This window comes from Heliangelus exortis, chromosome 4, assembly GCF_036169615.1.
Source record: "Heliangelus exortis chromosome 4, bHelExo1.hap1, whole genome shotgun sequence".
Lineage (NCBI taxonomy): Eukaryota > Metazoa > Chordata > Aves > Apodiformes > Trochilidae > Heliangelus > Heliangelus exortis.
Window position 1 is genome coordinate 21639707 of NC_092425.1, and position 17308 is coordinate 21657014.

The window sequence follows — 17308 nt, forward strand, 5'->3', positions numbered from 1 at the left end:
CTGTAGTTTCTCTCTGACACTTACCTCAACGAAACAGTGAAGTTCTGCTGTCACTGTCCTGCTGTCTGCAGTCATCAGCAGGAGGAAAGATACAGCTGAAAAGTAATTTTCCTGGTAGTGAGAAGCATTCCTTGCAGGATACGAGGAGACAAGTCTGTTGTTACTGTTATAATCTACCCATTGTTACTCATACTGTCAATATTTCTAAAAGTTATATAAGTGGCTTTAGCAGAAAACAAATGTGAAACCATATTTAAAATATAAATTGAATACGAATGTACAGTAATTTAGTTTAAAATATCAGGAGAAACCAAATATACTTCAGAGAGGAACACATTATGTATAAAAAGACCCAGTAATTCACTAACCACTATATATAAACCACTGTATATTTGAGTAAGATGTAAATTTTCTTCTGTTATGGAGCGGAGTACCAAAAGTATGGATTCTGTTCTAAGAAACAGGCTATTACTATGTGACTTTGCAGAATCAGTGTCTGACTTGCCTTTGTAACAAAAGTAGATTAGAAGTACACACACTCAGAGGTTTCTGTGGGAAGAGTAGACTGCCTGCATTCAACATAAGGATTAGCTTAGCCAGAAGGCAGTACTTGATTTGGTATAAACCAAGCAGCATGAACTACCTTCTCAATTTCTTCATGTGCATCAAATGCACACACACACACACACACACAAACCAAAAATAAGCAGATTTTTTTAAAAATGCCCTAAACAAAAAAATAACCCATTTTTTCCAGTTTTGCTAGGAAAGCAAACATTAGTAATAATTATGTGTCTTGTATGCCATCTTAGTTAATATCATTACTGATTTATAAAAGTTTATAGTTATGGTGGCTTTTAAAAATCAGCAAAATTACTATGATCTGGCTTTTAAAAAGCTATTTGGATATGATTTAACTGATGATCCAGTTAGCCATGTAAATACCTGTATCGTTAGATCTTTACCTGGGTCTGGGAACTGCAGCAACCTCCCCGCTCTTGGTCTCCCGATCCAGGTCCCACTGACTGGAACACCAGAGCTCAGCTAGAAATACTCAAAAGCTTCCTGGAGCTGTGAGGAAATTTACTGACCTTGCATAAAATGCAGCTCATGTCCTGAAAGGACCGACAGGAATACTACCTCTTTCTTTAAGCCCCTACACCTCTAGGTCTTCCCAAATGACTGGTTACTCATTGTAGCTTAGCCCTGAATTTGTTTTGCTCTAAATACCATTAGAAAAGCTGTAGAATAATTTTTTCCTTTGAAGAACCAGGAAGGATCAAGACCAGAACACACTAAATCTAATGAAGAGTGAACTCCATGACAGGACTTTTTCACAGCAAAACAACAGACTTCAAGTAACATTCCTATTACCAATTATTTGGAAACAGACTAACAGATCTTTCAGTTCTAAGTGTGCAGCTGCTTGTTGTAACTCACAACCTTAATATGCCACAGTCTACAAACAGATTTTTTTGTAAATGTTATTTTTAGGTATTTTTAAAAGAGGCCTACTTAATTCTTCCAGCAGAAGTCTGCGTAACAGATCTGCCTGGAACTGAAGTTTCAATCAGTTAGAATAGGCCAACCCTCTCTCACAATGTATTTCTACAAGAGAGGCAAGATTCCTCCTATTCAGCAGGCAGTTATCAGATAACTCATCTACACTGGTTAGAATTGCCTTCTCTGCACAATTTCTGAACCTGTATTTCCTAAGCCTCAGTCCCTACTCTTACTACTTGGCTATAAAGTAGCTTATTTTCAAACTTCAGGTTTAAAGCAGATGGCAAAGAAAAGGGAAAGTATTATTTTGAGAAAAAGGGGCATTAAAGACAAAACTAATTTGAAAAAGCTATCAGATAATAAAACAAATAATACACATAGAAAAGTATGATACAGTTTAGGAAACAGTATTTAATTTAAGTTTTAAAAAAACCCAAATGCCTCTGGAAGTAAACATCAATTTGCTAATATTGTTTATGCTACACAATTGAAAGAATTTTAAGTCCTGGTTTGCAAGCACCCTATAGTCATTTACCATTCTGTCTTGCTTGCATTTTAGAAAGACTGCCACAAGTTGAAAGACCAACAAAAATGTTCCACAATTTTGTAAAAGCCTGTTCTATAAAATTCAGTCAAGAGATAGAAATTTACTCTTTGTTAATATATTTTACTTTAAGTCTTGTAATTAACTAATCTGATATTAGAGGTAAGAAATGGCATTTCTCCAGTACCACAAATCCAGGTTTCCACACAGACTAAACGTGGTACACACATAACACTAAGCAAACTCACTGTCCAGAAAGAGGGAAACAAACTGTTTAGCATGTAGACTTCCTTTTGCACTGATTCTTAAAGCTCAACACATGCCCCAACTGCTCCTCCCTTACGGAGCTGCAAAAAGAGTAATTTTTGAGGACTGGTCCCTTAGTCATTCAGCTTCAAGTTCAGAGTACAAAATTTATTTTCAAACAGCTACCATGTTGATGTAATTGGTTTACCTAATATTCCATACAAAAAGTTACAAAATAATCAGGAGAAAAATTGGCCTTATTCTAAATATGCTTCCTAATTACATGTAAAAAACAAAATGGCTCTTGTCCACAGTTTATGCTCTAAGTTATAAAAACAATTTAGGTTCATTTATAACCTAAACTTTAAGAAATCAAGAAGAAATGTATGATGACACTACTAGCATATTACCATAATTAGTAAACATACCACTTTCTGAATCTTCTTTCTATTGGCAAAGATACAAAACGAAACTATTTAAAAGAACTGTTTTTTTTCTCTGCCTCTTCGGCAAAGTGAAATGTAGCACCAAAGAGATTGGTAGGTGATCTGATCTTCTCCTCTTCCCAATTTTTCCAAGATACTCAGAGCATTACTTTCAAGTTTGTCTGTGCTTCAGCTCCTCAGGTTTGCATTTCTAACATAGCCATACTATGTTTTACTTCTAGTAACAGACATAGCTAACTCTGAGACAGTTCATTATGCCACACAGAGTAGTGAACAGCAATTCAGACTTAAAGTGGTATTCCATACTAAATATTGCATATAAATTAGAGATAAAAACATGTACTGAAAAATGACAAGGTGAAATTCTTTTATCAAGGGAAGTAAAATTCTTTGGTGAGCATAGAGACAATGCAAGGGATCTGTTTCTTTGCATTAAAATCCTGCCGGGTGGAGCAGGACTCATACTCTGCTACTTTGCGATTTACACGAGTTAAAATCTGCAGGAGTTCAAGTTTCCTCGCATGTTCCTTCAGCATTGTACACAGTGACTGAATGAACCAGGAGCCTTCAGCTGAATTTCTCCAGGAGTAATAGCCTGTGAAAGACAGAGATATCAAATTGATCAGATGTAGCAGCCTCTGATATAGAACAGGATAGCAATTAGGGGAACAGTGCAATTCCCAGTAGTAAATCAATGTTTTCAAATAAAAAACTCAAAACCACTAACCAACAAAATTTAATTTTTATAACCTGCTCAAGCATCAAAAGGTTTTTCTAGCCCTCTCATCCTTTCAAATCTAAGGAATCTTTATGTAGGTAGAAAATCAAGAAGCAGGAAAACTATCTTATGCTGTAGCAGTCTTAGCTACTAACCACTCACTGCTTCAGAGTATACACGTATGAAAGAGAGGTGAGAGGTGACAGTCCTGACGGAGCCAAGGTGCAAAATGTATTTCACTGTCACCATCTTCAGGACTACACGCATGAATTAAAGACTGAAATCTACTTCTGCTGATAACTTAAAAGGGCATACTAAGGGCTCTGCCACTAATAATTTTGCTTAAGGATGCCATTAAAATAAAGTTGACAGGCAAAAATTTGCTGGTGTTTATCACCAACTTCGGTATATGCATCTGCTGATATCTGGTTTGTTCTCTCAGAACGTGTCAGTTTCACCTCTGTGACTGGCAAGATCATGGAGCAGATCCTCCTGAAGGCTCTGCTAAGGCAAGCAGATAACAAAGGGGTGATTGGTGACAGCCAACATGGCTTCACTAAGGAGAAGTCCTGCCTAACTCAGTAGTCTTTTACAATGGAGTCACAGCCTCAGTGGACAAAGGCACAACAACAGACATCATCTACCTGCTGTACCTGTGCAAAATTCAACACTGTCCTACATGATATCCTGATCTCTAAACTGGAATGATATGGATTTAATGGATGGACCACTCAAAATATAAGGAACTGGATGGCTCCACTCAAAGAGTTGTGATCAATGGCTCGGTGTCCAAATGGAGATGTGTGATGAGTGGTGTTCCTCAAGGGCTGGTACTCAGACCAGTGCTGTTTAACATCTTTGTCAGTGGCATGGCAGTGAAATCAAATGCATCCTCAGCAACATTACTGATGACACCAAACTGTGTGGTGAAGTCAACATGCTGGAGGGAAGGGATGCCATCCAGAGGGACCATGGCAGGCTTGAGAAGTGGACTTGTGCAAGCTTCATGAAGTTCAATGAGGCTCAGTGCAAGGTTCTGCACTGTGTCAAGGAAATCCCACACACAAATACATGCTGGCAGGAGAAAGGATTGAAGGCAGGCCTGAGGAAGAGTTGGGGGGTGATGGTGGACCAGAAGCTCAACATGAGCCATCGGTGTGCACCTGCAGCTGAGAAAGCCAACCATGTCCTAGGCTGCATCAAAAGAAGCACAGCCAGCCTGCTGAAGGAGCTGATGCTCCCCTTCTACTCTGCTCTTGTGAGACCCCACCTAATGTGTCCAGTTCTGGAGTCTGCAACATAAGAAGAACATAATGCTCCTTGAATATTTCCAGAGGAGAGCCACTAAAATGATGAGATGGCTGGAGCACCTCCCCTATGAAGACAGGTTGAGAGAGGTGAGGTTGTTCAGCCTGGAGAAAAGGAGGCTCTGAGGTGCTACAAAGCAGCCTTCCAGTATCTGAAGGGGGCCTACAAGAAAGCTGGGGTAGGGCTTTTTACATGTGCGTGTAGTGAGAGGACAAGGGGAAAAGGTTTCAGACTTGAAGAGGGGAGATTTAGGTTAGACATTAGGAAGAAATTCTTTAAGGGTGATGAGACAGTGCCACAGGTTGCCCAAGGAAACTCTGGCTCCCCCTCTGTGGAAGTGTTCAAGGCCAGGTTGGTAGGGGATTTGAGCAACCTGGTCTAGTGGGAGGTGTCCCTGCCCATGGCACAGGGGTTGGAACTAGATGATCTTTAAGGTCCCATCCAATGCAAACTATTTTAACTAAAAATCCATTTTACTTCCTGCTGTAAACTACTTGTACAACTCAGATTTATTGAATTTATAGCAGATGAATATCAGAAGGCTTGCTAATGAGAAAGAGTTATATTCAGGTTGGGTGTTTTTTTGTAGGAACTGAAAGTAGCAACTACCTCAAAAAGAAATCAAACCAGGAAAGAAAAAAAAAACCACTTAGGGAAGAAAATCTGCGTTTCCACTAAAGAGAACAAATGAAGTAGTCACCCACTAACTGTATGCAACTACAGATGGTCACTTATAATACCAATCCAAGATGATATATGGATACAATTTCAGGAACAAAAACTTTGTAAGTCTCTCACCTGGAGCTGTAGAATATGCATACAAGAAGTCTGCCTCTACGGGTATTTTCTGACACACTGCTTCTTCTGATCCACTGTCTGCCTCGATACCAGAATCTAATTCTGTGCCTCTACAAGCCTATTTGGTGGAAAGGAAAATGGGAAATAAAGAAATAAAGGCAACAATCATAATCAGAAAACTGGGTGGGGTTTTTTTTCTGTTTTAATGGCAATAATATACCAACTAAAAACTTGCAAAATGAGCATTTATATCACATTTCCATTAGACAGACTCAGAAGAAAAAGTAACTAGCACTTATCCAAATCAGCTACACAGTCTGGCTAAGATTGATATTAATTCAAAAGTGTATTCAGAAACTCACTAAAATATTGGGTAGCATTCAGGAAGTTTGTACATAATCCATAGAATTAAGGTAATGCAATCTCAGCCTACTACAAGTACTGCCTACCTAACAGGGCTGACTGTGCCACTTTTAGACTTGAAGAGAATCTCTCTGAAAGTACTACCATTTAAAGCAACTGCAGAAATAAGTAATTTCTTTTTACTGATGATTAAAGGAAACAGTATTTTTTGAAGTCATCAGGTGATTTGATCACTATTGTTCAGCCATACATCACCTGAATGAAAAACAGCTTGGGTTTTCCTGCTAAACTTCTGCATTTGTCACCCCTGAAAAGGCTGGTTAGTGCTTTCAGTTCAAGAGGGCCATCTGTACCATAGATGAATCCTTCATCACCATGGCTGAGCAACACGCAAACAAAGCTGCTCCGCTTGCTGTGATCTTCTTCAGAAACTTCAAAGAAAAAGAGAATTATCTTAACTTCTTGCATTCTCTAAAGGTCTTGAACATATCATACTTCCTATGTGACAGAAGGCTTTAAGAGCCAATTCCCATGTTTAGAAACCTCCAACCAGTTTTCACTTCTGAACAAAGGGAGCCAGCCTACATTACTTCAGGGGACTGGACACAGAAAACCCCAAATTAAAGGCAAACTCTGCCCATTCCAAGACATGGCCACAGAATTAGGCCAAGAAAACCAGGAGGAGACAAAGAGGGTGTACCCACAGTGTCTCAAAGTCTGAATGGTGCTCCTTTGTCATGCAGTAATGGTTAACAGTCTTGGGATCTGACTGATGGGAAGTTCGGAGTTTTGGGAAAGGATGGGGAAGTCTTAACTCTCCAATCAGAGATGCTTCATCTACTTGGATTACATGGGAACTGAGTGCAGCATGGAAGCTGTTGCTGCTGGAGTGTACTAGCCTAGGTATCAGCACTACTGCTTTCTCTCTCTCTCACTCTTGCCCTGTAACAAGGTCTATAAAGTTTTTTCACATCTCTGAAATTTGTACTTAAGACATTTAGGTTAGATATCAAGTGTCTGTAGAGTACTTTTTTTTTTTTTTTTGCATTTTGTGGTATCTAAAGAATACAAAACAGATATTATCTGATGTAATCTGTTGTCTGACAATGAGGGGATTATACTTGAGGATAAATTTATGAAAAGACACAAGTATGGTTTAGAAGAAAGAATCCAAAAAGAATTCTGAGTGGAAAACTCAATAATATGCAAGAGTGTGTAGATGAGAAGAGTAACAGTCCCAAAAGCTGAAGTCTTCTGTTTAGAGCCTGCCATAACAACAAATTTCTATTCTGGAAAAAACAACTATTCACAATTTTCTCAAGCAATGCACACTCATGCATTTCTACAATTTATGGACAAGCACTGTACCTAAAAGAGTTAGGAAAGGCTGTTTTTTGGGAGTTTCTAATTAGGTTGCACTCTGTGGATTATATTGCCTATTTGGAAGGCTTATACCACAGGTAAGACAGAAGCCTTTCCACTTTTAGCTAGTGTCAACAGAGAGGCTGGAATTATACTAATACATTAACCATGCCTGGAAGAATTCTCTGGCATAAATATTAACTGGCACTAAAGAACCTACATCTGTGTTGGCAAACACTTGTATTTACAAGAAAAAACTAAACAAAATAGCAACCTAAACCAAACTAGGATTGCTGCATGCTAACTGGCTCTTGGGTGAGAATAATCCCTCTAACACTTCTACTGTTGAACTGTGATCCAGAACAGTCTTGGAGAGCATCAATAGTCACCAGCCACAGCCATGCCAGAGAACCTTCCACCAGTTAACTAGAACAGACTGTGTTCCAGGGCTAGATACCTCCATGCACTATTTAATTCACTGGTCTAGATGTAGCCAAGTCCAAACAAAGCAGGACTAACACAAACAGGAGCATACAGCTCTCACTTGACAGAAAAATGCTTTGTTACACAAGTGAAATAGAACATGAGTTGTTTCTCCAAGAGTAATTCAGCCCACACACTTGCAGTCCTTGTCCCTCAGTGAGACCCCATCCCTAGATCATCAGAACACCTCTTTGGCCACACCACTATGCATATAGCACAGAACTCCTTTACCCAGGTAAGCAGGTTTCTTTCCAACTTGCTGACCTTTAGTGATCCCATAAATCAGTCTGCATTTAAGTTTCAGCCTTTTTTCCAGCCTTCTTTAGAAGATGAGAAAGGATACGGAGACAACAGTCATGGTACAGAAGATGAAGAGACATCAAAGATGGATAAACACAGAAACTTGGATGTACATGTCATTCTTAGCATAAAACCACTGGTAGGTGTGAAATATCATCTAAAAGAACCATGGAGGAAGAGATGTGAGGGCTAGATATGTATTTGGAAACAGTGTCTTATTTAATACATGCACTGAACGTGTTATTACTTACCCTTTTTCAATAGTTTATAAATGTCCCCACATGAAAGATCATTGTTGACCTTTATTCTATATCCCAACTTCAAAAAAACTTCTCTGACACTTGCAGCATCCGCATCTGTACCCGAACGGGGCGACATCCCTACACAAAAGAGAAATGTACTGTTTCTTATATGATATAAATGGATTGGTCTGAGTGAGCCAAATTATTTTCTCACTTGTAGATCAGTCTGGAATATTCTATTATTCCAGATCCACTCTAACAGAAAAAAACATTGCACTGAGATACATGCACATCATTTCCCTCTCTCAGTACCTGCATTGTAGATTTATCTACTCCATATTTTTATGTCTACCTATCTGTATAAAGACATAAAAAAGGATTTCATTTGCAAAACAGAAATTGTGACTAAATGGTAACATGGACTTGTACTGCCTATCAATATTTGGAAGAATGGACTGAAATGAATCACACCCGTTTCAAACTCCTTCACTTTAAACTGCAATCAAAATTGGTCTGCATGTTTAATTTTGAAGAATAACACATGACACTAATTTATCTAAATAAAGAAAAAACAAAAAAAGTGGTACCAGTGTGTCTGTGGAAGTTCTTATTGTTTATTATTATGCATTCTCCCATCTCTGGATAATCCATTCTGTAACTGTAGTCTGGAAGAATTCCAGAGTCTGTAGATTTGCTAGCAGATAGGTTCTTTCTGAATAGAAATGAGACAAACTTCAGCTGTTAATTTCTGATCTCTCTTCTCTAGTTTCAAAATAATAATAAAATAAGGTTATTTTAGCAAAACAAATGAAACTGGTAAGGTTTACTATTTGTTCCCTAGAAGTTCACTCAGCAAGATCACTGATAGCACCAAGCTGTGTGGTGTGGTTAACACACTGGAGGGAAGGGATGCCATCCAGAGGGACCTTGACAGGCTTGAGAGCTGGGTCTGTGCAAACATAACAGAAGTTCAAGTTCAAGTGCAGGGTCCTGCACATGGGTCAGGGCAATTCCAAACACTGATATAGGCTGGATGAGTTGATTGAGAGCAGCCCTGTGGAGAAGAACTTCAAGGTATTGGTGGATGAAAAACTGAGTACGAGTTGTCAACGTGCATTTGCATTTCAGAAAGCCAACCAGGTCCTGGGCTGCATCCAAAAAAAAGTGTGGAGAGCAGATCAAGGGAGGTGAGCCTCCCTCTCCAGTCTGCTCTTGTGAGACTCCACTTGGAGTTCCATGTCCATCTCTGGGCTCCCCAACACAGGAAGAACATTGACCTCCTTGAGAAAGTTCAGAGTAGGACAACAACAAGCTGATCAGACAGCTGGAGCACCTTTGCTATGAGGTCAGGCTGAGTGAGCTGAGGTTGTTTAGCCTGAAGAGAAGGCTTCAGGAAGACCTTACAGCAGTCTTCCAGTACTTAAAGGAGACCTACCATAAAGATGGGCAGAGACCTTTTATCAAAAGGGAGTGTAGTGGTGGGCAACAGGCAACAGTTTCAAACTGAAAAAGGGTATATTTATATTAGCTGTTAGGAGAAATTCTTTAGTGAGAGGGTGGTAAGACACAGCAACAGGTTGCCCAGGAAAGTTGTGGATGCCACCTCTCTGAAAGTGTTCAAGGCCAGGTCGTATGGGGCCTTGAGCAACCTGGTCTAGAGGGAGGTGTCCATAACCATGGCACAGGCAGTAGAACTGGATGATCTTTAAGGTCCATTCCAACTCAAACCATTTTATGATTCTAAGTTATGTCTGTGAAATCAAACGATAATTCTGATTTAAGACTAGAAGACTGTACTTGTATAGAGGTTAATTATACAATGCAATTTTATTTAAGCTCCCAAATAAACTTTTTGTTTCAAGTCCAGTAAAATGTGCACATACACAAATAATTTAAAAAAAAAAGTGAAGAGTAATCTGTATTTGTAGCAATGTTCTGTGCAAACCATAACAAGCTTAAAATTTAAAGGATCAAGGAAGAACTGTGTCTAAAATCATCATGACTCTGCACAGGAAAATAGAAAAAATAGTTTAAGAAAACCAATTATTATACCAACAAGAAACCGCTTGGGTTTTATTTATTATTATCTTTTGGAAGCTATGCACCAGGAGGGAAGATTAGCTCTGGGAATGTGTACCTATTCTCAATTCTAACCAAACCTGCAGTAGCATTCAACTTTCACAAGTAAACATTCAGCATCTAGAAAGACCAAGACTCTCTGTGCAGCTGAAATTCTGCCTTAATGAGCATATCAGATGCACCCCTACTCATGACTCTGCACAGGCTGTCAGTTCTACTCAGTCCATACATTCTGACGTCAGCATGGATTTCTCATTTAAGCAGATGAGTAAGTGGTCTCAAGGTTGGCCCTGCTATCACATTGTATTCCACATACAAAAATTCTGTAATGCTCTTAAATGTAATTTTAATTTAAATACTAAAATGAATTACTTCAGAAACAAAGGAAGTTCCCAGAGAGACCATAATCAGATGACAGTGCTACACCTGCACAATAACTAGCTGTCACCAGGAGGAACAGGTCTGCCTTTCCTCCATTCCCTCCCTGCAAGTTCCCCTTGCACTTGTGCTTCCACACGTGTAACCCCACAGCAGATCAGCTGAAGCAGCTGAAATGACTGTCACAGGTTCAGGTGAGCTCTAGAAGCAGTTCAAGGAAAGAGGTGAACATTTACCCCAGGGTGAGGCAGACAAATCTCTTTTCAAGAACAGCTAATCACTAGATAATAATGTTGAACCAAGTCTAACTGCACCTCAAGTGTTCTGTTTTTCAGTTCCCTGTACGTATGCATGGGCTGTTCAGCCAGGGACTGGGTATTTTCAAGTCAGTACAACAACTCAACAGTCATTTATTATTTCAGCTACTTAGCATAACTGAAACTTTTCCTTTAGCATTATTTCTACTATGGCTTTTGCCTTTTATTACAGCACAAAATTCCTCCAGTCTTAAAATTTAAGTCTTTAACTACAAGTATCTCACTTACCCTTTGGAACCAGGAATAGATTTTGCATCTGACAGATCTTCCCCCCAAAGTAGTCCATCTCCTGCATCTGCCATTATGGCTCTCAATTATCAGCTTGAAAACATAAGAAAATAGAAATATATTAATTATTTTTCATATGAAATAATACCTTCAGATTTCTTAATTTTTGTTAGGTTTCCTTAAAGCCTTACACAATCTGAGAGCAATCCTTTAGAATTATAGAGAAAACAGGAATTTTAAAGGGGATATTCACACAAAATAACTTCAGCCTAGGAATACTAGTTCTGGTAGGCAAAAAACAGAATTTCAGATTAATGCCTACATATCTTATATTTGAAAGAAAAACATGTACTATTTCCCTATATTACTGCATTCGAAAACAGCTCTGGGAAAAATAGTCCACAGATCCCTGTCAGCAAATCATTGAAAATGCCAACAAAAAGCAGAATAAGAGACACACAAATTGAAAACAATCTGAAATACTGTTATGTCCCTACATGCATTAGCAACATTTCAGTATTATATTGCATCTCAGTAAGACAGGTGGTACCTATGAAGGCAACTGAAATATAAATAACATGAGGCCACAATAATGTAACTTTAAGTAGTTGATTAAATGAACTCTATACTGTGCCTTGCTATTTTCTTTATATCAGAAGGCAGGACAAGAAATTATGATGGATAACAAGCCAGAGATCAATTAAAAAGCAATACTCTGTACTCATGGAACATATTACCACAAGTGACCTTTAATTCAGGGTTCAGAAAAGGATTAAGCATCATAAAGTTAAATACAGGATAGGACAAAGTAATAAATGCTTGGAAGTGAAATAAGTGTTTAGACCTCATGAAACAAACAAGGCACTACAAGGCAAGAATTTTAGAGAAACTTACTTAGCAGATATATTTATTGTAAATATAACCAGACCAAGTAGTAAGATTTGCTGGTCAGATATGACAAAGATTCTTACTTAAAGCCTACATTCTTGGGTGGTAAACAATATTTGCCATCTTACACCATCACAGTATTATTATAATAAGTCTCTTAACTTCAGATCTGTACTCTAGCTAGTACACCATCAACTTCTATTTTCTGTGGCAACAGTTACTGGTGTATCAAAAGAATTAATCTGGGTATGTACAATCTTTTTTCTTTCCTTGTTTCTTAAAAGACATTAACTTGCATTTTCAGTGGCTTCAAAAGATCTTCAAGGTTACCCTGAATACAGTTTCTTGTATCTTGGAGCATGGATGTAATTAAGAAATTTTCTTGTTAACAAAAACATCAAATAAGCTTGATATTTTAGAAATAAATTTTCCAAAATATATTATTGTCTGATATTTCAGAAATTCACTTTAAAGTGAATTTCTAACATCAAAGTCTAATTCCTTGACAGCTCCCTGTGTTAAAAAAGACAATCACTTCCAAAGTCAACTACCTAAGACCTGTGTCATGACTATGATCCTAACCTATGCCTTATAACTGTGGAGGGAGCATTAGCACTGACAACAGTCTATAGACTGGAGTGACAATTGGTGACTCTGCTCAGCCATGACTGAAATGAAGAGATTCTTACTGACAAAACAGCAGAAGATCCCCTGCTCCAGCAGAGCCCAGCTTCTAGGCATTTCTATGCCTCTTTCAACTCCATCCCTACCATCATCATCCTCAGCTTTGTTTCCCAGCTTTCCTGAGCTCTCAGCTTTTGCTTTTGAACCAAACTTTACCTTGTAGGAAAACATTCAAATAGACTGACCCACAATTCTGAAGCAACTCATTCTGTTCCTTACTCTTCAGAGGGACTATGTGCAAAAGCACAACCCAAACTCTTCACTGTGGCTGGGATTAATAGGGGAGAGTGGAAAAGTTAACCTTCTTCCTTGTTTGTTCTTTGTCTGCCTACAGTAACGAAGAACCAGACCATATGAAACAGCACAGTATCAGGTACCAACTCCATTATCTGAACCAGCCAGCTGGTGTCCTGAGAGCAGTGTAGCCATGGCAGCATGGAATTCAACTTCTGCTGAAATCCCTCATGTCCATCCCAGCTGTCTGGCACTGTGGAGATCTGCAGTGCCACCACTGCAAGTACAGGAGCCTGCTTGTGTAAACCAGTAAATGTGTGCCTACATGACCTGTGGTCACCTCCTGTCTGTCTTATGAGCCAGCCTGGGCTACCAATAACTACTTAGAGACAGTCTCAGATTAAGTAAAGGGAAAGCTAACAACCCTCTGGCCAACAGATGAGACCTTGGAATCATTAGGCAGGGTAAGTGGATCATTAGGTTGCCTTGAGTTCACAACGGGGGACCTCCAACCAAACTGCTGCATCCCACTGGGGGCTGTTTTGAGTTAAGCTCATGAGAATAACACTGGTGAACAGCAGCAGACTTAAGCAGGCAAGCTGGAGTCATAACAGGCTGGGGCCACTGAATCCTGCTATAACACAAATGTTAAAGCATGCTGCAAGTAATAAAAAAGATCTTCACCATTCGCAGCTCTAAGATTCTAAAACTGCTGCCTTTGCTCCAATGCCAAAGATACAATGAAATACTTTGAAACAGATAGCAAAACCTACAACTACAATAAACTATAGGACTTTGTTTATAAAAAATTTAAAACATGTTTTGTAATACCATATTAAAAATATCTTTCTAATGCCTTTCCAACCTGCCTGCACAGCCTGCAGTTTCATTTTTTTTTAACAAAGTGTTAGAGCTTACTACATTCAACTGCACTGTGACTGGAGCTTGACAGTCTTCACAGAAGCTAAAAAGAGAGTGGAGAAAAACCGGGTATAATACGTTAGGTATTTGGAATACACATGGATTCATCTTCAGAACAGAATCTGAAACTCACTTCTAATATCCATCAATTTCTGAGCACCAAGTCAACTGTACTTCTTTAAAGAACAAAAGACAAACAAAAGACATCCCTGGTTTGTTGCTAGGTACTCAAATGCATATTTTAACAGTATTTTTTCTGCTCTAAAGCACCAGTCGGGGGATCAGCAATGCTCTCTGGAGGAGGGTGCTGCTTCTAACACACTACCAAGGATTGCCTCATCTTCACTGAGGTAATCCAATGATGTCATGTTCTGTCAAGCAAAATATACATTTCCCTGCAGATCTCATGCTACTAGGCACAAAGGAAAAAAAAAAGGACAATGCATTAAGAATTTATTAAAAAACAGGTACTCTGCTGCTTGATATTCTGTTCTCTGAAAGATTCGGAAAGATGAGTTTTATACTGTAAGGAAACCTGAAAAAACCCAAGTAGCTGAAACAAGCAAGACCACTTTCCTAATCTATCAGAATAGCTTATGTAGGCTTTGGGAAACTTACTCTGCAATATTTTAGCTGGAAAAAAAAAGTTTAAAAAAGCCCCTCTAAGACTGTGAATATAAAGATGATACTACAGGCACTAAGGCAGTAAAAATTAATGTGGTTAAAAAAGGCCTAAAACTACAGTTAACAAACTACCAAAATTGACCAAAGTCTCTCTGCATAGCAATTAAAACAAAAATACATTTATCTTTAGATAAATGCAGTTGCTCCAGTACTTTTCTTTTGAGAAGAAAATAATGTAAAAAAAAAAAAAAAAAAAAAAATTTTTACTCCTTTCCAGCCTGGATTTACTTATTCTGTCTGGACCTAATGAAAATAAATTTACATTGTGATATGTCACCAGTGCAATATAAACTATAAGGGTTTTCTTTTAAACCAACATTTCTTTCTTTGAATTGTGAACCAAAAAGAAAAATTCATGATACAGTGACACAAATAATACCAAAGCTTCTCAGACAGGGAAGGAAGAAAATATCTGAACTGTCTCTAGTTACCAGCTGCATCTTGAAATATGCAAACCACAGGAGACAACACATGTTCCATGTATGTCAGCTGCTACAAAGCATTGACTGTAGAAGTATTAAAATCACAGTTCAAAACAAACCACTATTCTACACGTGCTTAAAGATTAGAAAAGGGCAGTTTCCCACCTCACATGACTGCAAAAGAAAATATCAAGCACACAAAGAAGGTATTTTATGTACATAAATACATACACAGCACATTTGAGATACTAATGCTGGCACACACAGCAAGAATTTTCATTTATACAATGTATAGTGACAACCAATAATTATCTAATTATTAATAGAAGGAAAATATAGAAGCTGACTGTACGAAGAAACCAGGAACATCTGAAATCAACCATTCTGTTTTCTGTGCGGCACTATCCCCCTGTTAAACACTGGCACCGCTGATGGAAGCATGACAATGCTGTAGCAGCCCTACGCCTTACTTCTGATCTGGACCTGGTCGCTGGCAAACAATGACACTGGGCCAGCACTCTGATCTTCCAAAAGCAAACAGACGTTTAGTTAGTCAGCACTAATCTGCAAAAATCAGCAAAGACGTGAATTTATTCTGCTAGTAGATAGGAGCCTTGCACTGAGTCTGCGAGGGCCTCAAGGATGCTTTCTCCGTGCCAGCAGGACCCGTACCGGAGCGGCGAGCTGCTCCCTGGTACCGCCCCGCTGGCCCCAGCTCGGCCCGAAGCTCCCCGGCTCTCTCTGCCGGGGCACACGCACTCTTTGTTAGCAACCCGCTGGCTGCAGAGACATTTTCCGGCCAAGGTTCAACGCGCTGTCTCCGATGCTTTGTTCTGGTAGCCCCAAATGCAGATTTTAACCCCGTGTTTCAGGTTAGTTAGCACTCGGTCGGAGGGACACCAGAAAGCAGTTTAAAATCAAAGCCCTCGCCACCCCACCACACCCCACCCCACCCCACCAGCCTCCTCTATGTTTGGACCCAAGCCCGCGGGGCTCCCTCCACAGCAGGTCCGGCAGCAGCGGACCGGGCAGTTGCCGGGAGGGGATGAGAGCAGAGCGGCCGCGGTGCTTCCCAGCGCTCGCTCCTTCCCAGTCGCCGCGGACAGCCCCGGGGAGCGGGAAGGCATCTCTTTGAGCCGAGCCCGCCCCGGGCGAGCAGCAGCATTCCTCCCGGCCCAGGTGTGGGGAGGCTCCCGCTCCCCTCTGCGGGCTCCCTGGCGGGAAGCCCTGTGCGTCTGTCCCCACCGGACCGAGACCCCGTGGGCCCGGAGAACCGCAGATTACCCCCATGCGGGCAGGCGGCCGCCAGCCCTACCCCACCCCCCACCGCTTTGTTCGGCCCAGCCACCACGCCCGCAGCCCAGCGCCTCCTCCGCCGCCGCCACTCACCGGCCGGGCTGCCTGCCTGCCCGCTCTCCCGGCGCTGACCTACAAACTGTTCGCCGAGGCTAGAGTCGGCTCAGCGCGACCGCCGACCAGGCAGGGAGTGAAGCAGGGCCGCCGCTGAACCCACCACCCCGTGGCTCCTCTGGCTCCTCCCCGCGCAGGGCGGGAACCCCCCTCCCCCACGTCACGTCGTTCAAACTGCGGCGGCGGCAGAGCGAGGGCTATGGCGGTGAGTTGGTGTCTGGGGATATCGCCTCCTCACCCCTTCCCTCAGGCCGTTCCCCGCGGCTCCCGGCCCTGAGGGGAGGCGGCCCGAGCGCCGTGGCTGAGGAGGCGGCGGGACAGCTGTCTGCGTTCCGCTCCCGCGTTCCGCTCCCGCGTTCCGCTCCCGCGTTCCGCTCCCGCGTTCCGCTCCCGCGTTCCGCTCCCGGGCTCAGCCGTGCTGCTGCTGCTGCCGGTATCCCTCATCCTGGCGCGGAGCTTGGTGTGTGTGGGGGGGTGGGGTTTGGCCGTGCTCTATCACTTGGTGAAACAACAGCAACCCCGCCCCGTTAACCCGGCCCACGCGTGGAGGGAACCCACGGAGGTCTTTCCTGGGCCTGGGGTGTTAGGCCTGTCATAACCGGCCGAGAGCGACTCTTGATGCTGTTGCATTTTACTTCGTGTCACTCAAACCCTGTTTATTGCCTTTTGGTGTAGTTCGTCTGTGTGCTGAAAAAACTTTACTTCCGACGGCATGGTGGTTTGTAAATACAATCGCCATCTGAAGTAATT

The 17308-nt window shown here is 41.1% G+C and overlaps 1 protein-coding gene across 2 annotated transcripts; it reads right to left on the minus strand.

Moving 5' to 3' along the window:
• Positions 1-1894: 1894 nt before the first annotated feature.
• CASP3 (caspase 3) lies at positions 1895-16892 on the minus strand. 2 transcript variants are annotated; one of them, XM_071743302.1, is made up of 7 exons: positions 16538-16892; positions 11316-11408; positions 8901-9025; positions 8323-8451; positions 6182-6357; positions 5564-5681; positions 1895-3334 (listed from the first exon to the last, which is right to left on the minus strand). In XM_071743302.1, exons 2-7 carry the CDS (start codon positions 11387-11389, stop codon positions 3111-3113), a joined length of 846 nt encoding a protein of 281 aa, XP_071599403.1. In that variant the 5' UTR covers positions 11390-11408; positions 16538-16892; the 3' UTR covers positions 1895-3110. The 2 variants fall into 2 exon arrangements, with proteins under 2 accessions (XP_071599403.1, XP_071599401.1); XM_071743300.1 differs by lacking the exon at positions 16538-16892 and adding an exon at positions 15619-15743.
• Positions 16893-17308: the final 416 nt, after the last annotated feature.

Bases quoted from the DNA above. Each gene is read 5' to 3' on its own strand.
- CASP3 (XM_071743302.1), bottom strand. From the start codon at position 11,389: ATGGCAGATGCAGGAGATGGACTACTTTGGGGGGAAGATCTGTCAGAT. The intron at 8,452-8,900 runs GTACCACTTTTT...TCTTTTGTGTAG, and splicing joins GAACTTCCACAGACACACTG to GGATGTCGCCCCGTTCGGGT. The intron at 3,335-5,563 runs GTGAGAGACTTA...TGTCTTTCACAG, and splicing joins TGCATATTCTACAGCTCCAG to GCTATTACTCCTGGAGAAAT.